General features: G+C 41.0%; 1 protein-coding gene and 1 long non-coding RNA gene across 5 annotated transcripts; both read right to left on the bottom strand.

Moving 5' to 3' along the window:
• LOC118359457 (chemokine-like protein TAFA-2) lies at positions 1-9,483 on the bottom strand. The gene is made up of 4 exons (XM_052482587.1): positions 7,572-9,483; positions 3,851-4,006; positions 3,549-3,673; positions 1-114 (listed from the first exon to the last, which is right to left on the bottom strand). The coding sequence occupies exons 1-4, from the start codon at positions 7,720-7,722 to the stop codon at positions 1-3; spliced, it is 546 nt and encodes a 181-aa protein (XP_052338547.1). The 5' UTR covers positions 7,723-9,483.
• Positions 9,484-18,483: 9,000 nt separating this feature from the next.
• Positions 18,484-23,548, bottom strand: LOC118359456 (uncharacterized). Of its 4 annotated transcripts, none has more exons than XR_008083328.1 (3): positions 22,581-23,548; positions 21,716-22,024; positions 18,484-20,363 (listed from the first exon to the last, which is right to left on the bottom strand). It is a non-coding gene; the product is annotated as an uncharacterized LOC118359456 (long non-coding RNA). The 4 variants fall into 4 exon arrangements; XR_008083327.1 differs by lacking the exon at positions 21,716-22,024 and adding an exon at positions 20,522-20,830; XR_004820671.2 differs by lacking the exon at positions 18,484-20,363 and adding an exon at positions 21,188-21,557.
• Between the last annotated feature and the right edge of the window lie 128 nt (positions 23,549-23,676).

The raw sequence follows: 23,676 nt of genomic DNA, 5'->3' as shown, positions 1-23,676 counted from the left end.
CTACAAGGCCCTCATCCACTCCCAGACCACTCCACCGCAGTACCCAGCGAAAGCCAAGTCCCTGCCTCCGTGTGGCCTGGGAATCCACGACCTGCCCCTGGGGCTGCAGGTAGCCTGGCGGGTAGGAGAGTTGGGCCAGTAACCAAAAGGTTGCTAGATCAAATCCCCAAGCTGACAAGGTAAAAATCTGTCGTTCTGCCCCTGAGCACGGCAGCTAACCCACCATTCCCTGGGTGCCGTAGATGTGTATGTCAAGGGCAGCCCTCTGCATGTCTCTGATTCAGAGGGATTGGGGTAAATGTGGAAGACACATTTTAGTTGAATGCATTCAGTTGAAAACTGACTAGGTATCCCCCTTTCCTAGTGTGGCCATTGTAGGGAGTTCTATAGTACGGATGTGGTGGTTGCCGGAGTAAGTACATTCTGCTTTCCTGGTGCTAGGTTGCGTGATATTACTCGGGAGCTTAAGGTTATTCTAGACCGAAACCCTGAGCTTTAAACGGTGATCGTGCATGCCGATACTAATGACATCAAGCTGCGGCAATCGGGGGAGTTGAGCCCGGACACCTTATGGACAGGCTAATGGATACTGGAAAGAGATTGTCCTTTCTGGGCCTATCCCAACAGATGTTTCTGGAGGTAAATCTGCTGTCGAAACACTGCCCCAAAAACGCATTGGATTTTATCGACTTATCCACTTTTATCGATTTGTTTTGGGAGCTACCTCAGTTCTTAAAATGAGACGGCTGACATCCGAAAAGAAGAGGAGCTAGAATGCTGAGTTTAAAACATTGCACATGCACTAAGCAAGTGATAGGATATAGATCCCTTTCTGAGTCAAAATGCAAGCCAAGATCTATTGCTCAGATTTTTTGAGAACATGACTTAAAAAACGTAAGCCTATGCAACATTAACCTATTAAAAACATTTCTGTAGCAATGAGGATTATGTAGTAGTGTCACGACTTCCACTGAAGGTGGCTCCTCTTCCTGTTCGGGCGGCGCTCGGCGGTCGTCGTCACCGGTCTACTAGCTGCCTTTTCCTTTTCTGTTGGTTTTGTCTTATTGGTTACACCTGTTTCTTGTTTGGGGTTTTGTTAGGGTTATTTAAGCCGGTTATGCCCGCCTGCTTTTGTGCGGGCGTGTTTCTCTGTTTGGTTTTGTGCATGTGTTCTTTTTGTATTTCTCCGGACTGTTTGTGTCCTGTTTTTTGGGCCGGTCATTGTATGCGCCTGGTGTTTCGGCGTGACCTTCCTTTCACCGGAATAAATACGGTTGTCCTTTAACCTCTGCTCTCTGCACCTGACTCTGCACCCACTACTCCTATAAGTCATAACAAGTAGGCTATAGGCCCAATACATTATCACTGCATATTGGCTATGCTTGAATTGTCCTGCCAATGCTGCTGTTCTCAGACCAGTTGGAAATTATATTTTTAAATGTTGGTATATGATCACACTCGTAATAGAACATTTGTTGTATTACTTGTGGTGCTCAGCTACTGCAAGCCAGCATAATATTGATTTATTTTACTGGACTAATGGCCTGCATCTGATGGTCAGTCTGGGGGGGGGCAGCAGTGAGGCTGATCTTCACCCAACTCACCATCCCTTCTCTCTCCCTCCCTCCACTGAGAAAAGGGAACACAGTCTTCCAGCTGATGGCAAAACTTAAGAGGCACTTCATTATTTCTGCTTCATGCACCAATTCATGTTGTTCGTCTTATGACCAGAGAAAGTGAAATATTCCTTGGTATTAAAAAAGAAACAAGCCAATAATAATAACCAAGCAAGTTTATTGGAACACTATGCTATACTCAATCCTTTCAGCTGCAGTGCTGGTTGTAGCATTTTATGGCTTATAAAAGTGTTGAACAAAGTGTTGATAGGGCTGAATAACAACTTGGACTTACTCATAAAAACAGCAGCTCTGAGCTGTATTCGTTGAGTATCTCTCTAGTCATGGTTTTACAAGTTTTTAAATCTCACAGTATCAACTTTGCTGTACGTTCAAGGTTTTCTTTTTACAGTGTATGGCTCGAGGAGTAACGTGATCTGAGCTATCGGATTGGCCAGTGGTAGGCCTATAGGTGTTCTACCTTCAGATACATTAAATTATTCCAAATGGAAATTATTTTCCTGCCCGGCGCTTGGGCTGCTGAATCAAGTGCACCTACAGCCAACAGCATGACATGAATAAAAACAATAGGACCACGAGGCTTTATCGTTGGGTTTTTTACAGACATTTTTGGTGATCGACTAGGAATGCCTTGGAGATCGCGATCGACAGGTTGGTGACCACTACTGTAGAGAATGATGTACCCCCAGATACACATTCTCTATTTTCAATTCAACCATTTTATATATATGATTTACTAAGTGTCCTGCTAAAAATCGACTTTAAAAAAATCCACATATTGCAGAATAATTCACTTTGATTCTTTACATGACAATTGTTCCCTAGCCAACCCTCAGCTAAGAACTTTTTAAACTTCTCATTCTACTCTAAATGTGCAACAGTCTGGTTTTAAAACCTGGACATAGCACAGTTTCAACTGCTACTCTTGTTCTTTGATGTATTCAATTGCTTAAACAATAAAAACCATTGTGCTGCCTAACGTATATAACCTTTCCAAGGCCTTTGAAACTGTTGACCATTACATTCTCATTCAAAGGCTGACTGAAATCATTTGCAAGTGGTTTGAGAATGATCTGTCTGATAGGCCATAATGCTTGATTTCTGATGGTGTCAAGTCTAGTTTCTTGAACATAAAAAAAAGTGTACCGCAGGGGTCGGTACTGAGACCTGTTCTCTTTACTATTTATATAAATAATACTGGTCTATCTCTTAAAACTTGTAATATTCATCTGTAGGCAGACGACACAGTTATGTACACCATTGCCCCAACTGTTGACCAGTCTTACAGAAAGCCCTGGTTGGTTTAAAATGTTTGCTTAATGTAGGTTGACTACATATTTATTCAATAGATAGGTCTCCCATCAATCGGGTTCCCGCCTACAAATATCTGGGCATTTGGATTGACAAAGATTTAATGTTTAGAAAACCTATGGATGAGCAAGTTAAAAAGATCTTGCCTCTCCCTAAATAGCAGAAGCAGATTTTACAGTCAGCTTTCTGCCAGTTCTTGACTATGGTGACAGCATTTACCAGATTGCACAGCTTTAAAACACCTCATTGCTGGAACCAACTACAAAAAACATTACAATGTTCTGGTGCTGCTCAGGCAATTTAATATATTGAATGGGGACCATCTTACTGAGGAATAAAATCGTTTTTCTTGAATATATGTGTTGTGCTGTATTTTACTTTTTTTATATTGTATTTGATTTTTCTTATGAAACTGTATATGTAGAGCTCCCCTGTGAAAGAAACCCTGGTCTCAATGCTGACTCCCTGCTTAAATAATAATATAATAAATATATATTTTTTTAAGATACATTTTCTAATAGTTTCATTACCTTCCAACTGTAATAATGCATGAAGTCATATGAATTTGATTTCCTTTGCTGTCCCTTCACATATACTAACCTTGGTGGTCTTGACTTTGTTTCCAGAGCTGCAGGACCAGCCAGTGAGATCCGGCAGTACTTTACACTCCTCTCCCTCCAGACAGGGCTGCATCTGACACCACCACTTCTGACGCACGATGGATGCTGAGGAAAACAGCACAGTGGGCAGTCAGTCACTTGAAATGAGATGAGATGCAACGTGTGGTCTAGAGAGCACTTCAATATATGGGCGAGATAACAACTTTAACATTGAGAATATGTTGGTGCAATACAAACCCGTTGAAGTACTGAAACGCTACCATCTTATATGAAGCATCCTACCTTCAACACAAGAGGGCATTGCCCTTGTTGTCCCGGCGACCTGACCAGGGAAGCAGGAACACTTGACTGTTTGAGAGCGCTCCTCAATCTTGTTCTTATTGCAGCAGCGATGGGCAGCCACTACTTCACAGGTACCTGTCTTTACCTGTGACGAACCTGAGACAAAGGGATTAGGAAAGGCGGTTACTAACTAGCAGTAGCAGCATGCATAGAGAGGGATGAAAACAATTAAACAGCTCCTTAAAATCAGTCAAAATGACATGAAGCTGTCTGTGCTGTCATTTTAGTGCACTTTGCAAGATATGACATACTGAACTTGCCTGCCTTTCATATACTGCTTGAGTGTGAGAAGGAAAATCTAACCATACATACAAGCCAACATAAGAGATTTCAACACTACATAATTACATAATTCACATCAGTATGCACCAGGCATGCATGTAAGTATGAGGTCTTAAGATTCTTCTGCAGTTGATTAAATGAAGCTGAAGCTTGAATACATCTAAAAGGTATGTGACAAATGTTAAATTTACAATTCTTCACGTTTGAACTGCCATTTATATAATAGTTCATTTAAAAAAATTATCATAAAATTACTCAAATTCACATATGGTCCTGCGTATAACCGCTAGGGGGCAATGCAGTTCAATCTACCGCTGTCCAGTCTACCTAACAGGTTGACTGTCCCCAACCACTCAGCAAAGATGGTATTAATGCCGTTTTAGGTTCTCTGTTTTCAATACATTGAACTTCATGTATAACAGCATGTTCATAGTACATCCAGCAATCTGTTGTTAACGCCACGCATGGTGTTTGAGACCTCGCACTTTGTACTTGGAGAGCAATCATTGTGCAATTTCACCATCAGGGCCGATACGTTTCTTAAACATGGCATCTTGTAGTCTGGTTCTAGATATGCCATTAGGGTATTGAAGCCGACATCCTCTACCAGTGACAATGGCTGCATATCAACTACAATCATTTCTGTAATCATGCTGTGATTTTCTCACTCCATCCCTTTAACTTCTCAATGTATTGCCATATAGGACTTCACTGAGGCCGCTTCCCTCTCTCTCTGCCATCTTTCCAAATGTTAACGACAATGAGGTGTGGACCACTTTATATTGGTGGCAAACAATTTGAAAGATGCATATCTCCTCCTATTTACAGCATTGTTGTGTTAGGTATTTGTTTAATTTCATACAATGGGTGGGTCTAATCCTGAATGCTGATTGGTTAAAACTGCATTACAGCCGGTGTCTATTCCACAAGTTATCACCGGCTAAATCTATGACGTTGAAATGCCTATTTAGTCTGTTCCATCTGACTGCGCAATCCAGTGTCTCATCAGCTCAGCCAGGCAATTTATATACTTGATCTACAATGTGAAAAGCATTAAGACATTATCTCCCATTTCTTCTAGACTAACAGTTTTCAACAGCGGAGATTTGTATGAACCTTGCTGTCTGTTTCTCCGACATTTGTAACAATATTTCAATTGTTTCAATGGTGAAATTTGATCTCCAGCTGTCCCATAGTAATGAATCTGTAGGGTGTCGAGTTGAGACGGCGTTTCTCAGCATTTCTCAGCCAGTCGAAATTGTGAATCAGCTGGCATAATTTTTATGGATATATACAAAGAAATGTCAATTGAAAAAAGGTAAAACGAAACAAAGTGCAGCTCGTTTGAAATATTTCCATCTTCAGTTTGAAGTGATTGTGTTAGCTGTGTTGTTGGCTAGCTCCTCTGAACAAGTGTCCTGACGAGTGAGCACATTTTCTATGCCGGGCGAAACCGCGCCTCATTAGCTCACTGTTATGAATGTATCCCAAAAAATAATCGCTGGAAAACAGCTTAAATAAATCCAAATTAGACTACTTTGCTGTTTCTGGCTGCACTTTTGACGTGAATGTAAATTAGCCGTAGTTGGCTAGCGAGCAAGCAAGGGATAAGAACGTTGCCAGCCAGTATGGCAATGGAGCATTTAGAACGAATACAGAATACAGATACAGAACAAAAAGACTGAATGACTGGGTCGCGTCTCTGGCAACCGAACCGATAGAACAAATGACCAGCCGGCTTGGCTATCGACCTTAGATTTGTATCGGGCCTATATCTTGTGGAAGGATGAAATAGTATGAATAAATTCATCAAAATCATGTTTTTAATGAAAATATGCAAATTATTATGTGAATATGTTGGTAACCTGTTGTATAAAAGTGATAATGCCCTTGAAGCCGGTGTCTGGAGGATACATTAGCACGGTTTGCCGACCAACGACTTAGTCTCGGGCCTAATAACACCCATGCCAATATATTCTAAAAACACCAGCTTCTCGGGCATTATCACTTAAATAATGTTTGCCTTTATGATGATGATGATTGGGACCTGTCAGTGGTAGTTTTGTGTATGTATGTATGTTTTCTTAACGATAACAATCCCAAATTCGTTCAAACATTTAAACATCACACCCTTAACATTGACACAGTATCAGCGTTCACATCCATTTGGATTCTGGAGCAACAGAGCCCCCATGTGGATATAAGAAACATCACAGGGAACACAGTCAAAATGGAGGAAGTAGAAGAGAAAGTGAAGGAGCGTAGACCAGAGGAAGTAGAAGAGAAAGTGAACGAGCGTAGACCAGAGGAAGTAGAAGAGAAAGTGAACAAGCGTAGACCAGAGGAAGTAGAAGAGAAAGTGAACAAGCGTAGACCAGAGGAAGTAGAAGAGAAAGTGAACGAGCGTAGACCAGAGGAAGTAGAAGAGAAAGTGAACGAGCGTAGACCAGAGGAAGTAGAAGAGAAAGTGAACGAGCGTAGACCAGAGGAAGTAGAAGAGAAAGTGAACGAGCATAGACCAGAGGAAGTAGAAGAGAAAGTGAACGAGCGTAGACCAGAGGAAGTAGAAGAGAAAGTGAACGAGCGTAGACCAGAGGAAGTAGAAGAGAACGTGAACGAGCGTAGACCAGAGGAAGTAGAAGAGAAAGTGAACGAGCGTAGACCAGAGGAAGTAGAAGAGAAAGTGAATGAGCGTAGACCAGAGGAAGTAGAAGAGAAAGTGAATGAGCGTAGACCAGAGGAAGTAGAAGAGAGCGTGAACGAGCGTAGACCAGAGGAAGTAGAAAAGAAAGTGAACGAGCGTAGACCAAAAGGGAAAAGTAGCATTCACAGGACTCCCTTTCAGTCATTGCAAAGTTCTCTCATTTGAAATGAGAAAATATACAATAAAATTCAATCATTTTTTCAGAATGTGTATGAATGTAATAAGAGATTTTGACGTTGAGGATTGTGACCTTTTGACATGTTACGTTATTTATTTATGCCACATTCAGAGGGAACACTGCATAATGCATCAATATTAGTTGCCACTTGAGTTTCAATTACTGCAATAACCTTATTTTAACACAAGATTTGTTCATACATTTCTGTAAAAATGACCCGTTTCTTATTTATGAATGTATCCTTAAATATTATAGTATTATGTAGTCCCCTCCCACAGTAGCTGTAGAAACACCATGAGTCTGGCAAGACAGATACAGTAATTGTAGCATCAGCACTTGTGTTTACTTTCTACCATGCAGACCACAAACACCTATTTTCACCTCATTAGTGTTGGCCTTGCTTAATTCCCAGAGGAGCTGGGAGTACTGGTGACCAGGGGCCATAATGAGTCCAGTGGGGACCAGTGTTCACTGGTATGAATGGTTCTGGGACTTACCTGACTGCCCCCGGGAGCTGTAGTTGCCGGTGGACACTGGTTGGCAGTAGAGGATCACTATGCAGAGCAGGAGGAGGCCCCAGTGTACTGACCACGCCATCTCACAGCTAATAACCTTCATCCGGTCAGCCAAGCAACCACAGAGACACATGTTGTTAGTGAGAAGATATGACACAGCTATCGCACAGTAATGGGGTCTGAAAACTCTGTTTGAAGTTAGAACATTCCGTATATGATCAAAATACAAACTGTGCTTAGCCTACTCCAAATATTTGATTTCTTAAAAAAGATAAATAGTATCTACATTTTGTGTCAACATTTCATCAAAAAGTTGGATGAAAGCTTGATAAAAGACATACAATAGGCAACCAATGACTGTCACCTAGTGGTTATAAATCATCAAGTTCTTGGGACAAACGGTTATGAGGAGTACAGCTCATCAGGGGCATGTACCAACAATGTGAATTCACAGCCCAAACTCCAATATATGTTGCAGCCAGCCAAATTCAACAGTCAGGCTGTTTAAAAACAGAACATCTCATACTCTCTATTAGAAATGTAATCCACAATACTGCCACTGTGTATGTACCCATGAGAAGTATTAGACCCAGATTGTTGAGACCACCACAGAGTTAGTAGGACCAGCAATTCTTACAGTACATTGCCATAGTATAGGCAGGCTTTCAGCGCTGCAGGTTTTTGTTCTTATGACACCCAATAACCTGCTCTGAAGAAGACAATTATTTTTTCTCTGTGATTTTATTTTAAGTGATTCAACATTTTTTTACATTTATTTTTTTACCTTTATTTAACCAGGCAAGTCAGTTAAGAACATATTCTTATTTTCAATGACGGCCTGGGAACAGTGGGTTAACTGCCTGTTCAGAAGCAGAACGAAAGATTTGTACCTTGTCAGCTCGGGGGTTTGAACTCGCAACCTTCCGGTTACTAGTCCAACGCTCTAACCACTAGGCTACGCTGCCGCCCAGTTGTGTTGTGACAAGGTAGGGTTGGCACACAGAAGATATCCCTATTTGGTAAAAGATCCTGTCCATATTATGGCAAGAACAGCTCAAATAAGCAAAGAAAAAAGACAGTCCATCATTACTTTAAGACCAGTCAATGCGGAATATTTCAAGAACTTTGAAAGTTTCTTCAAGTGCAGCCACAAAAACCATCAAGCTGCTACGATGGAACTGGCTCTCATGAGGACCGCCACAGGAAAGGAAGATCCAGAGTTACCTCTGCTGCAGAGGATAAGGTCATTAGAGTTACCAGCCTCAGAAATTGGTAAATAACTGCACCTCAGACTGCAGCCCAAATAAATGCTTCACAGAGTTCAAGTAACAGACAAATCTCAACATTAACTGTTCAGAGGAGACTGTGTGAATCAGGCCTTCATGGTCGAATTGCTGCAAAGAAACCACTACTAAAGGACCAATAATAAGAAGAGACTTGCTTGGGCTAAGAAACACGAGCAATGGACTTTAGACCGGTGGAAATCTGTCCTTTGGTCTGATGAGTCCAAATATGAGATTTTTGGTTACAACCACCGTGTCTTTGTAAGGTGCAGAGTAGGTGAATGGATGAACTCCACGTGTGGTTCCCACCGTGACACATGGAGGAGGTGGTGTGATGGTGTGGGGGTGCTTTGCTGGTGACACTGTTTGTGATTTATTTTAGAATTCAAGGCACACTTACCCAACATGGCTACCACAGCATTCTGCAGCGATACGCCATCCCATCTGGTTTGCGCTTAGTGGGACTATCATTTGTTTTTCAACAGGAAAATGACCCAGCCTCCAGGCTGTGTAAGGGCTTTTTGATCAATAAATAGAGTGATGGAGTGCTGCATCAGATGACCTGGCCATCACAATCACCCGACCTCAACCCAATTGTGATGTTTTGGGATGAGTTGGACCGCAGAGTGAAGGAAAAGTAGCCAACAAGTGCTCAGATTATGTGGGAACTCTTTCAAGACTGTTGGAAAAGCATTCCAGGTGACTACTTCATGAAGCGGGTTGAGAGAATGCCAAGAGTGTGCAAAGCTTTCATCAAGGCAAAATGTGGCTACTATATTATATTTTCATTTGTTTCACATGTTTTGGTTGCTACATGATTCCGTATGTGTCATTTCATAGTTTTGATGTCTTCACTATTATTCTGCAATGTATAAAAGAGTATACTGTATATACAGTATATGTATATATCTATACACAGTATATACAAATTCCCTTCTATTGTTTTTGACTCAATAACCTGGGCCATATCACCCTTTAACAACCCTCTCTCTGAGCTGAGCACTTCTATCCCATAAACCCCATCCCCCAAATATAACAGCAAGTGTTCCAAACCAAAAAAGTAGTCCCAGAAAAACTAGGACAAGGGTTTCTTCTTTTACATGTAATTACAGTGATGAATAATGCACAAAGGAAGAAGCATATCAGGAGAATTGACTGAGGTATTTTTAACTACCATCTGTTCTTCAACAAGGTCTTAAACCTGTTACTGTCTGTCTGTCTGTCTGTCTGTCTGTCTGTCTGTCTGTCTGTCTGTCTGTCTGTCTGTCTGTGGTAGGTAGCCTACCACAGTGTGATGTAACTCACCAAGGGTAATCACATATCAAACACCACAGTGAGCAGGCAGGTTATCAACATTACCTCTCGCTGACCAGATGAACAAGACTAGCACTAAATAGACAACAATGCTTTTGTCATACACCCACTTTAATTCAAACAAATCAAATAATTATTCCCCTCAAGATCCATAGTGTATTTGCTTTCATTGTGATAAAAAAAAAACAGCAGCAAGGTGAGGTCCTTCAGCCAGTCACCTGTCAAACGCAATATTAAAAATAAAATATGCATTGATATTAGGTCTACAGTATCTCAAAGTCTGTGTTGATCAACCCCTGGGGGGAATAGAGCTATTTACCACTGCTGGCAAGGATGTTATTGCTTTTATTGTGAGATCAAAATCATTTTTAAGAGACAATAAAGAAAACAACATTTATGAGATAATTGTCTGGGATTAAATTACCACTAGACACATTCATAATGCCTTGTGAACTAAAAGAGTTGGGCTGTACAGTGATTCATTATGTCCACAGCAGTATTTATCTAAAGGGCAAGTAGTAGTATGTGTATGTTTGTGTGGTGGTTGTGGTGATGTTGAATTTATTACAGCCATTTCCCTACATTTAGCCTGGTAATCACGATTTCTAATCCAAATAGAAGCAAAGTCAATCAATTTAGAAAACCAACATTTCCAAGTTATTTGGAATCTAATCCACAATGCTGCAGCTGCCACATCATTGGACTGACAATTGTTTGCAGATAAAGCAGTCTGTCATTGACTGACGACCTAGTTAATTTTATCACATTCATGAAATAATGGATGGAATTCAGATATAGTCATCACTCACTTACCTTTGTCTTAGTCTTACAAATTATAGCCATATATATTTGTGATGCGAAAGTGGCTACTTTCCTGATATGAAGTTGCGGTCCATCCACCTGACAGTTTATAAGTCATTCTCATATGCATGATAAATTACACTTTGATCTATCTGTTCCTATCTTTCTTTGCTTTTATATAGATAGTTTCGTACTAACCCCTAACAACTGGTTCCTAGTGAGTCGTCTGTAGTGTAGAGAAAGTATTATCCACATCGATGCGCAATAGGCGTGGAATAACGGATGAAAAACAGTCCCCTCCTAGATAATTATTGGTTTCCGTTTAGTTTGTTTCTCTTCCGTACTCCGCATCTCGTTTGGTGTAAATACTGAGATGAAAAACCGCGTGACACGTCGCTCCACTCCAGACTTTTGCTTTGAACAAGATACAGTCCGAGGTGGAAAAAGAAAAGAAAGAGAACTTTCACTGCTGTTGAAATGTATTCCATCCCGGGCTTCAGAGATGTCCTCTTCTCATTGATAGACGAATAGACTAAACATTCAGGTTAGGTATCATATCTGCATGCAGTCGCCAGTGGGCAAAATGTGTGATTGGTATGTCCTTCCCCAAAGCTAAATTACACCACAGCTGAGGGCACAAGAGACCAGTTTACACATGATAGGCCTACCGACTGCTTAGCACGCCAGGAGGCTTTCTCATCATTAAAAAACTTAATCAAGAATCCATCTGTTCCCAGACCACACCAACCCTCATTCATTATGATGCGTAAGGAAGGATTTATGAGCTTATGTTGATTGAACACAGTGGTAGCGTGTGTGGTTACATTTTATTCACCAGCTCACTCACTGCGGGGTTTGAATGACAACATATCCGGGGGTGTTCCAATTTAAAACTCATCTTGCTAAAGAAAGTGTGAACTGTAATGTGGTTTATCGTAGTGGAAATGTAAGGAGTTGGTCCCCATTGTATTACGCGCAATAAGGTCCGCACCATGGGTAGAACCCAATAACGAGGACTAGTTGGGAGTTTCAAGGATATTGGTCATCAACCGAGCTAAAGCCAGTCAAGTTGGATATTCGCGCTTTCAAAACTCAATCGCTTTCAAACCACTTGAGCCACAGACTCCAAATAAGTGTCATGATGTTGGAGAAATTGCGCACAACATTGCACAGGTCTTATTTTCACGATTGAGACATTAATTCGCTTTCCAAAGCTAATAAACATGTGGAAATATTAAAGTATTGTGTATTCCTAGTTGAATTAGTTAGGGAGCGTAAACCAAGTACAAAAAAAAATGTGCTTTCGAATTTCAATAGCTCCTTGGTCATGTGACCTAATTGACTCAAACAAGGTTCAGAATGTCTACTGACTACCCTTCTATATTGCACACCCTTTAGATTGTCCATTTTCATCTCACAAGATTTGACATACATTTTTCCAAAAGTACAATTTCAATAGCTCCTTGGTCATGTGACCCAGTGACTTCAATCAAGGTTCAGAATGTCCACTGACTATGCCTTCATATCTCACACTCTGATGTTTGTCTACTTTCATCTCAGGCTATTTGACTTAAATATGTAAGCTTTGCAGGCCTTCATTTTACATGGGTGTTAAAAACAATGTTTTGATGTTAACAAATGTTCCAGCCTCGCAATAACTATCTTTTACATGGACACTGAAAAGATCCGCAAATGACTATGTGGTTTGGATCAAGGACAGTAGAGGTGTTCGAACAGAGGTACTTAAATGAAGGCGCACAGGTAGGCCTCATGAAAACAATGTTTCATGTGCACTTTTTAATCACAGTAATAGGCAGTGATTTGTCAGTCAGAGTGAGCTTGACAACGTGAAAGAATCCTTTTCATAGCATCACTTTCATATACTGTACATTATGACAAATCCTTCTACGTTGAGTATTACAACCTGATAATGACTTGATATTTGAGTGCCTTCACAATAAGCCACCTGCAGACAACTTACAAAATGCAATAGTGCATTTGAGGGTTCGTTTTTCTGATGAAAATAGTTATTTGATGCATGGCCTACTATTTCTAACTGGAAAAATACATTCCTGTGTCTTTTGTGAGTAAAATCATTTTCCCAAAATTGATTTAGATACAGTTTTTGTGAAGAGGTATGAGGGTTGTGATATGGGTCATAATAGTAAAATCATTTCTATATTGCTTCCCCAGTATCTGCATGAACCATCAGGCCAAGTGTTTTTGGTTGACCCTGCTGGACAGAAAGAGAAGGAGGAATTGGAAAAAGCTCCATTCAAATTCAGGTTTTAGTTATTCCATTGTACTGGATCTAATACATATTAGCATTTTACATACATACATGTAATAATGTTTTATGACATACTGTGAAAAACTCTCTTGGCTGCTGGCTCTGTCACTTTTAGATATGCACAGAGCAGACTGAAAGGGGAAGGGTAGCTCTTGACTTGAACCACAGGGGTTCTCTGTAAAGAGAGATTAATCCAAAAGGCACAGACACACCCCTTGACTTTCAATTGGCACCTTTGACCTGTATGTATTCTCTCCTAATTGGCTCTGTGGTGCAAAGTCTGGCAGTCTGACTAAAGTGCCAGAGGTATGAGGAGAGACATCCTCCTTTGTATTTATGGGAACAAATATTTCATAACACTTTGGATCCTATTCTTGGACAGTTAGAAGACTGTTAGAAGATCAATGCAAAAAATACATTAATTACTAATTACCGTCCATGAGTAACAACCTTGTGGGTCTGTAGGTGTTTGGGCCAATAAAGTGCCAACTCAATTCTACCACCGACTAGTCTCTCATGCCTCTGAACGGGGACACAGGGCAATAGTTTTTAATCTAAACCAGACCTTTTTTTACTGGAGTACACTAACCCCTAATTGGGGCTCTTTTCTTGACACACAGTAGCTTTTTACCAGATAAGAAGTCAAGAAGATCAAAAAGTAGATTGTTGTAAAGGTGTATTACGTCCTGTGATGGCCCCATTGTCATATCCATTCTGGATTCTGAGTGGTAAAATCATAGCTGAAAAATGCCTCTATGTATGTGTATACATTTTCCGTCAAGACAGAACTGCCAAAGGGGGTGGAGTTGCAATCTACTTCAGAGACAGCCTGCAGAGTTCTGTCATGCAATCCAGGTCTGTGCCCAAACAGTTCGAGCTTCTACTTTTAAAAATCCACCTTTCCAGAAATAAGTCTCTCACTGTTGCCGCTAGTTACAGACCCCCCTCAGCCCTCAGCTGCGCCCTGGACACTGTATGTGAATTAATTTCTCCCCATTTATCTTCAGAGTTTGTACTGTTAGGTGACCTAAAACTGGAATATGCTTAACACCACGGCCGTCTTACAATCTAAGATAGATGCCCTCAATCTCTCCCAAATTATCATGGAACCTACCGGGTACAACCTCAAATCCGTAAACTCAGGCACCCGCATAGATATCATCCTGACCAACCTGCCCTCTAAATACACCTCTCCTGTCTTCAACCAGGATCTCAGCGATCACTTCCTCATGGCCTGCGTCCGTAATGGGTCAAACGACCACCACTCATCACAGTCAATCGCTCCCTAAAAAACACTTCAGCGAGCAGGCTTTTCTAATCGACCTGGCCCGGATATCCTGGAAAGTTATTGTTCTAATTCCGTCAGTAGAGGATGCCTGGTTATTCTTTAAAAGTGCTTTCATCACCATCATAAATAAGCATTCCACATTCAAAAATGTAGAACCAGGAACAGATATAGCCCTTGGTTCACTCCAGACCTGAATGCCCTTGACCAGCACAAAAACATCCTGTGGCATATTGCATTACCATCGAATAGCCCCCGCAATATGCAACTTTTAAGGGAAGTAAGGAACCAATATACACAGGAAGTTAGGAAAGCAAAGGCTAGCTTTTTCAAACAGAAATTTGCATCCTGTAGCACAAACTCCAAAAAGTTCTGGGACACTGTAATGTCCATGGGGAATAAGAGCACTTCCTCCCAGCTGCACACTGCTATGATGCTAGGAAACACTGTCACCACAGAGAAATCTACAATTACGAAGAATTTCAATAAGCATTTTTCTACGTTTGGCCTTGCTTTCCACCTGGCTACCACTACCTTGGTCAACAGTTCCGCACCCCCCACAGCAACTTACCCAAGCCTCCCCATTTCTCCTTCACCCAAATCCAGAAACCTGATGTTCTGAAAGAGCTGCAAAATCTGGACCCCTACAAATCAGCTGGGCAAGACAATCTGGACCCTCTCTTTCTAAAATGATCCGCCGCAATTGTTGCAACCCCTATTACTAGCCTGTTCAACCTCTCGTATCGTCTGAGATCCCCAAAGATTGGAAAGCTGCCACAGTCATCCCCCTCTTCAAACTGGGAGACACTCTAGTCCCAAACTGTTACAGAACTATATATATCCTACCCTGCCTTTCTAAGGTCTTCGAAAGCAAAGTTAACACACAGATCACAGACCATTTAGAATCCCATCGTACCTTCTCCGCTATGCAATCTGGTTTCCGAGCTGGTCATGGGTGCACGTCAGCCACGCTCAAGGTCCTAAACGATATCATAATCGCCATCGACAAAAGACAATACTGTGCAGCCGTATTCATCGACCTGGACAAGGCTTTCGACTCTGTCAATCACCGCATTCTTATCAGTAGACTCAACATCCTTGGTTTCTCAAATGACTGCCTCGCCTGGTTCACCAACTACTTCTCAGATAGAGTTTAGTGTGTCAAATCGGAGGGCCTGTTGTCCGAACCTCTGGCAGTCTCTATGGGGGTGCCACAGGGTTAAATTCTTGGGCCGACTCTTTTCTCTGTATACATCAATGATGTCGCTCTTGCGGCTGGTGATTCTCTGATCTACCTCTACGCAGACAACACCATTCTGTATACTTCTGGTCCTTCTTTGGACACTGTGTTAACTAACCTCCAGACGAGCTTCAATGCCATACAACTCTCATTCCGTGGTCTCCAACTGCTCTTATATGCAAGTAAAACTAAATGCATGCTCTTCAACCGATCGCTGCTCGCACCTGCCCGCCCGCCTAGCATCACTACTCGGACGGTTCTGACTTAGAATATGTGGACAACTACAAATACCTAGGTGTCTGGTTAGACTGTAAACTCTCCTTCCAGACTCATATTAAGCATTTCCAATCCAAAATTAAATTTAGAATCGGCTTCCTATTTCGCAACAAAGCATCCTTCACTATAATGCTGCCAAACATACCCTCGTAAAACTGACTATCCTACCGATCCTTGACTTCGGCGATGTCATTTACAAAATAGCCTCCAACACTCTACTCAGCAAATTGGATGCTGTCTATCACAGTGCCATCCGTTTCTTCACCAAAGCCCCATATACTACCCACCATTGCGACCTGTATGCTCTCGTTGGCTTGCCCTCGCTTCATATTCATTGCCAAACCCACTGGCTCCAGGTCATCAATAAGTCCTTGCTAGGTAAAGCCCAGCCTTATCTCAGCTCACTGGTCACCACAGCAACACCCACCCGTAGTACACGCTCCAGCAGGTATATTTCACTGGTCACCCCTAAAGCCAATTCCTCTTTGGCCGTCTTTCCTTCCAGTTCTCTGCTGCCAATGACTGGAACAAATGACAAAAATCACTGAAGCTGGAGACTCATATCTCCCTCACTATCTTTAAGCATCAGCTTTTAGAACAGCTTACAGATCATTGCACCTGTACATAGCCCATCTCTAAATAGCCAATCCAACTACCTCATCCCCATATTATTTATTTAATTTATATTTGTTGTTGCACATTAATCTTCTGCACATCTGTCACTCCAGTGTTTATTTGTGAAATTGTAATTATTTCGCCACTACGGCCTATTTATTGCCTTACCTCCCTAATCTTACTTCATTTGCACACACTTTATATAGACTTTTCTGTTCTGTTATGGACTGTACGTTTGTTTATTCCATGTGTAACTCTGTGTTGATTTTTGTGTCACAATGCTTTGCTTTATCTTGGCCAGGTCGCAGTTCTAAATGAGAACTTTTTCTCAACTGGCCTACCTGGTTAAATAAAGGTGAAATAAAAAATACATTAAAAAATATATATACTGTATGTGGGAATGTCTTATGTCTGTCCTACATGTAGTGTTGGTACATAGAATACTCCTCAACTGCATACATCATAAATTGCTATTGCAAATAGAAGTATTATGTTCATCAACTGACATTTTCTGATAATATTTTGACAAACACACTTTGGGGCTTATAAATCATTCTCTATTGTCATAGTTTTGGTGGGCACTGTCATGTGTGATCTTTGTGATATGACTTTCTTTAAGCACGCACTGATGAAACTGTCACTTAATATATATTTTTTTAAGTCTACAAACGCTCTATATTTATTCACTCTGTGATAGGGTTGGATCCTATATGATACTTTTATTATTGTCCTGTAAATGTGCCTATAATTTAGGCTGTGTGTAGAATGGAGCATAAAGGAAATGACCTCTACTACTAAATTACTACTAGATTATAGTGATAAGGAACATACAAATTTGGCCTGTGTATTCATTTGCCTATAACTAATCAGAATTTCATTATGTCAGTGGACATACTGAACCTTGATTGAAGTCACTAGGTCACATGACCAAGGGGCTATTGAAATTTTACATTAAAAAAAATTAATGTAAAACGTGTGAGATGAAAATGGACAAACTAAAGGGTGTGCAATATAGAAGGGTTGTCAGTGGACATTCTGAACCTTGTGTGAGTCCAGTAGGTCATATGACCAATGAGCTATTGAAATTCAAAAATTTAAATAAATAATTTAAAATAGTGTGAGATGTAAATTGACAAAGGGAAAATGTGTGCCATATGTGTCTATTCCATCGGGTTAGCTAGAACCAGTTTTGAAAGTTTTAGGAGTAATGGTTAATTGAAATTTGAACGTTTTGATTTGTCACTATGTTGACCTGACGGTCCCTACCTACTGTTGGAGGTAAGGAAAACTACAGGCGAATATCCAACCTAAAATTGCCTTTACCTCGATTTCTCACGAGTCGAGGTTGCGACACCAAGAATTAAAGAGTGTAGCGAATTCGGTGGGCATTTTCTACCAAGAATGAACATACTCGCCGATGCCGACCTCGGTTCGAATCCCAACACGGCTGCTGTATATTATTATTATTATATTATTTGTTTTTAATGCTTTCTTTTCCTTACCGTGACAATCTGAGTAGAAAAGTATCGGGCTTCTTCCGACAATCCTCGTTCCTCTCAGCCTGTACATCTGTCATCATCCTCCATAACTTCTTATTATGAAAACCTGTCTCTTTGTCAAACCGCTCACCCTCTTCAGGATTCCAATATATAGAAGGGTAGCCTAAATGTGTTAAGCCTGAACACCACAGGAGTTAAAACTTGTTTATTTAAAATGAGAGAAATTTCTTAATTTATAAATGTAATATCAAGTTCACGTCGAAAACGTAATGTTGACGAAACTGTTTTGATTGTAAAATCAAGAAAGTAATTGAAGACAGAATTGAAGGAAGACGTAAGAATGACAAATATACCCTAATTGTTTTATATCAGTGCACAAGGCACACAAGCAGGAACATTAAAAAGTTTATACAATGGAGCTTTCAAAGACGGACATTAATTGATCAAAATGTAATTCGAGAATTCAGCTAAGGGCTTTTGTGCCCTTAGTGATTTAAGGGGAGGATACTTTAGACACCAGAGGGACAAACAATTGAACACAAATAATTACAATTATATATAGCGCCTGATCACTGGCTCCATCAGAATGCCGAGCCTGTAAGGAGCAGAGGAGCATAGGTGTCGGGCACAGACAGAGGCCCAACTGGGAACAGATGTGGAGATCATGAACAGAGGCCCAGCCGGACACAGGTGTGGAGAGCATGAACAGAGGTCCAGCCGGGCACAGGTGTGGAAATCATAAACAGAGGCCCAGCAGGGCACAGGTGTCAAGGTCACAGACAGAGAACCAGCTGGTGGTGGAGTAGTCTGTACAGGAGCAGAGAACTGATGCGGTTAGAGGTGTGGAATGGATGCTGGGACTCCTACAAAGTCATCTGATTGGCAGCATGTTTTTTTGCATCACTCTTCATCAATGCCACCAAATACCCAGCATACTACAGAGCATTTTCAACAACCTACTTGAAGGGCTTCCTCTAAAGGCTGAACTGCATCTCATGTTGATCCAACAAGTGTGCCTTGTTGCTGGGTTGCCAATTCTGAGCAGTACAGCCCTCCTGGCCAAATTTGTCCAGAGATACTGTATAGCCCTGGTGTACTTTCTTCTAGAACTATGTCTGTTGAATTGGAAAGCATCCTTACTGTCAAAAATCAAATCCAATTGTATTAATAATACATAATTACAGAATACAGTGCAGTGTAAAAAGTGCAATGAAATGCTTACTTGCAAGCTACCTCTCAACATAGCCCTTGTCATACAGCATGTCTTGGGGGTATGATATTTGTGCGTCTAACTCTCTCATTCATCACAATTCATCAGGCTATCCGTAGTCCTGGTAGCATCCACATTAATGTAGAAGTGTTTAGAAACATATTCTATTCTTATTTACAATAAGTGACTCTAAAATGACACAATACATTATTTACCAGTCATTTCTATTGGGCACAAAATAATCTGAAACACAACCAAAACAAAGAGCAACTGTTTGTAGAGTCACAAGCTTTATGTAATCATTGCGTGCTAGGAATATGGGACTAAATGCTAAACTTTTGACTACTTTAATACACATAAGTTAATTTATCCCAATACTTTTGGTTCCACTTAAATGGGGGGACTATGTACAAAAAGTACGTATGGATGAAAATACCCTCAAATTAAAGCTGACTTTGTATCATTGCAAATCCAAAGTGCTGGAGTACAGAGCCGAAACAACAAAACATTTCACTATCTCAATCCGTTAGATGGGGTATTTGGCTGTTTTGACTGCCAGAGCCAAATCACACTTTAAAAAGAACATTTATGGTCCATGGATTAAGGAGTAATGTTAGCCCAAACAGGAACGTTGGACAGGGGACTGACGAGCACAAGTGTGGAGGACAGAGGCCCAGGTGGTGGAGTAGCCCGTACAGGAGTGGAGGACAGAGGACTGATGCAGCTGTGGACTGGGTGCTGGTAGAGGGAGTGGGAGTAGGACGAAAGGTGCCAACAAGAGGCAGGGCTGTCTCCACCACTGGAACTGTCAGGCCCTGAAATTCCACAAGCTCCACAAAGCCCTCATCATCCTCCCCTTGGACATCAGAATCACCTGTCTCTAGTTCCTCAATGGCAGCCTTGTGATCCTGCAGCACCAAACCAGTCTGATTGAGGAGGTACTCCAAACCTATCAGCTCTCCTAAAGAAAGATAAACAACATAAATATATGAGAATACACAGGACTGAGAATAGAATAATTCTATAATAACATTTAACAAAGAGAAATGTGTTGCTGTTTGTATTAAATATAAAAGCTGCATTAGATTGTCAATTACATTTAAATGATATTGTCATTACCAGTGTATTTGCGTGGAACAGTGTAAGGAACCATATGTTCCAACTGATGACCTTCCTACTGCACAGAATGCAGGCAATACAGCTTAACCTGCCAGAGCTTCCTGGGCATCCAGAGCAGCAGAGGATGGGAAAAGTACCTCTTCATCTCTACTGAGCTGCAGATAGTGGTGGAGGGTGGTCCCACCACATTTTGTCAACCCTGGCAAAATCCATCTCTGGAATCCCATTCCCGACCACCTGAACAATGCTCATTTATGGTCCACATCAGGCAAAATGTGTTGCATCCCTTGGGAGAGCATAGGTCGCTCCCTGAAATCAAAAGACAACAACATCCCCACAAGATAAATCATGTATTGATGATAAATTCCCCGAAGAACAGGTCATCATATCACATGAGACATACTGTGTAGGTCTAGTATATCATTTAAAATGCTAGTCGTCACTATAAATACTTCAAATACAGGCTGGAAGGGCTAAAAAGTAGAACTATTAATTGAATTACATCAATAGATTAAACACCATCAAAAGACGATCCTTTGTTTTACTTATCTATTATCTCCATACACATCATTAATGAAAATAATAACTCCAGATTAGTATGTAAATAGTTGGGTTAACACTATTTTGACGGCCAGAGCCAAATCACACTTTAAAAGAACATTTATGGTCCATGGATTAAGGAGTAATGTTAGCCCAAACAGGAACGTTGGACAGGGGACTGACGAGCACAAGTGTGGAGGACAGAGGCCCAGGTGGTGGAGTAGCCCGTACAGGAGTGGAGGACAGAGGACTGATGCAGCTGTGGACTGGGTGCTGGTAGAGGGAGTGGGAGTAGGACGAAAGGTGCCAACAAGAGGCAGGGCTGTCTCCACCACTGGAACTGTCAGGCCCTGAAATTCCACAAGCTCCACAAAGCCCTCATCATCCTCCCCTTGGACATCAGAATCACCTGTCTCTAGTTCCTCAATGGCAGCCTTGTGATCCTGCAGCACCAAACCAGTCTGATTGAGGAGGTACTCCAAACCTATCAGCTCTCCTAAAGAAAGATAAACAACATAAATATATGAGAATACACAGGACTGAGAATAGAATAATTCTATAATAACATTTAACAAAGAGAAATGTGTTGCTGTTTGTATTAAATATAAAAGCTGCATTAGATTGTCAATTACATTTAAATGATATTGTCATTACCAGTGTATTTGCGTGGAACAGTGTAAGGAACCATATGTTCCAACTGATGACCTTCCTACTGCACAGAATGCAGGCAATACAGCTTAACCTGCCAGAGCTTCCTGGGCATCCAGAGCAGCAGAGGATGGGAAAAGTACCTCTTCATCTCTACTGAGCTGCAGATAGTGGTGGAGGGTGGTCCCACCACATTTTGTCAACCCTGGCAAAATCCATCTCTGGAATCCCATTCCCGACCACCTGAACAATGCTCATTTATGGTCCACATCAGGCAAAATGTGTTGCATCCCTTGGGAGAGCATAGGTCGCTCCCTGAAATCAAAAGACAACAACATCCCCACAAGATAAATCATGTATTGATGATAAATTCCCCGAAGAACAGGTCATCATATCACATGAGACATACTGTGTAGGTCTAGTATATCATTTAAAATGCTAGTCGTCACTATAAATACTTCAAATACAGGCTGGAAGGGCTAAAAAGTAGAACTATTAATTGAATTACATCAATAGATTAAACACCATCAAAAGACGATCCTTTGTTTTACTTATCTATTATCTCCATACACATCATTAATGAAAATAATAACTCCAGATTAGTATGTAAATAGTTGGGTTAACACTATTTTGACGGCCAGAGTCATCATACGTTAAACTAGCTAACGTTACATCGATAACCTGTCAGTCAAAACCCCAGTTTACTGCGCGTTAGATATAGCGTTACTGTAGCTACACTGTAAATCTTGTTAACCGAATCGTGCTAACATATTACTGATTTCGATCTATAATCAATGAAAACAGCAGACAACAACAAAAATTGTAGCTAACGTCACTTCAGAAAAGAAAGATAATTCGAGAACAAAATTACCTGAGGAAATATATTTTTCCATGGTCCTCTAGCGTTTAAAGGTCCCGCCATGACTTCAGAAAAGAAAGAAAACACGCTGGCGTGTTTGGCAAGTGCTATTCTTGGTTGCAAACGTCGATATGTCGCAACCAGAAATGTCCTCGACTCGCAGTTGTCAATGGGCGCCAAGGTATTTGTTTTTAATGTAATTGGACCACTCAGTTTAAGAACAAATTCGTATTACAATGACAGCATGGCTTGCCCACAAGCCCACCAGCCTGGCTTGCTCATCCTCATCAGCCTGGCTTGCCCACCAGCCTGGCTTGCTCATCCTCATCAGCCTGGCTTGCTCAGGGGCAGAACGACAGATGTTTTACCTTGTCAGCTCAGGGATTCGATACAACTGCATTGCGGTTACTGGCCCAACACTAACCACTAGGCTACCTTTCGCCCCGTGGTACTGATCATCTTATTGCACTTATTAAAATAGGTGTCAACTACTTTTTTTTCAGTCGACTACAAATTGCCACATTTTTTTATATATTTAGTGAGAGTCCAGAGCTAACCCATGTACAATAAATCAAATTGATCATAATACCAAAAAGTTAAATTAATTTGGGCTGGTGAAACAACCTCTTTGTGTAATCAAAATGTGGGTGCTATCCGGAATCCTTGGAACATCCCGACCCCCCACTGAAGTTAAAATGATTAAGGTTAGATAGGGGTTAGAGATGTCCCAAAGATATGGAGCGAGATAGCTGCCAAAAGGTTGAACGTACGTATCGTTAGGATGGTAAGAAAATCCATGCATGAAACATTAAACGTAAACGTTAAATTAGATCTGTTACTACTATGAATTAACATTTACACGTTCAATTTTTTACTTTACGTCTCCCTTTACTCGTTTGCATATCTTTTGTTATGCGTACTTTTGTCAGTAATAAGGCATTTGCAAAGGATATTGCCTGAACGTAGCTAGTCGAAGTCAATCAAGTAGCCCAGATGGAAGAGTTGCTTTGCAGCTTCCGGTTTCATTTCCAAAATAAAAGTCCAGAGCTTGTTTTAGAACTGCACTCAATAACGACGTTATATACGTTTTTTAAAAACATTTTTTATT

Source organism: Oncorhynchus keta, chromosome 27 (assembly GCF_023373465.1).
Source record: "Oncorhynchus keta strain PuntledgeMale-10-30-2019 chromosome 27, Oket_V2, whole genome shotgun sequence".
Classification (NCBI taxonomy): domain Eukaryota; kingdom Metazoa; phylum Chordata; class Actinopteri; order Salmoniformes; family Salmonidae; genus Oncorhynchus; species Oncorhynchus keta.
Note: the sequence above shows the minus strand (reverse complement) of the source record. Positions and strands in the feature narration are given on the sequence as shown.

Bases quoted from the DNA above. Each gene is read 5' to 3' on its own strand.
- LOC118359457 (XM_052482587.1), bottom strand. From the start codon at position 7,722: ATGTGTCTCTGTGGTTGCTTGGCTGACCGGATGAAGGTTATTAGCTGT. The intron at 4,007-7,571 runs GTAAGTCCCAGA...CCTTTGTCTCAG, and splicing joins CAGCTCCCGGGGGCAGTCAG to GTTCGTCACAGGTAAAGACA. The intron at 3,674-3,850 runs GTAGGATGCTTC...TGTTTTCCTCAG, and splicing joins AATGCCCTCTTGTGTTGAAG to CATCCATCGTGCGTCAGAAG.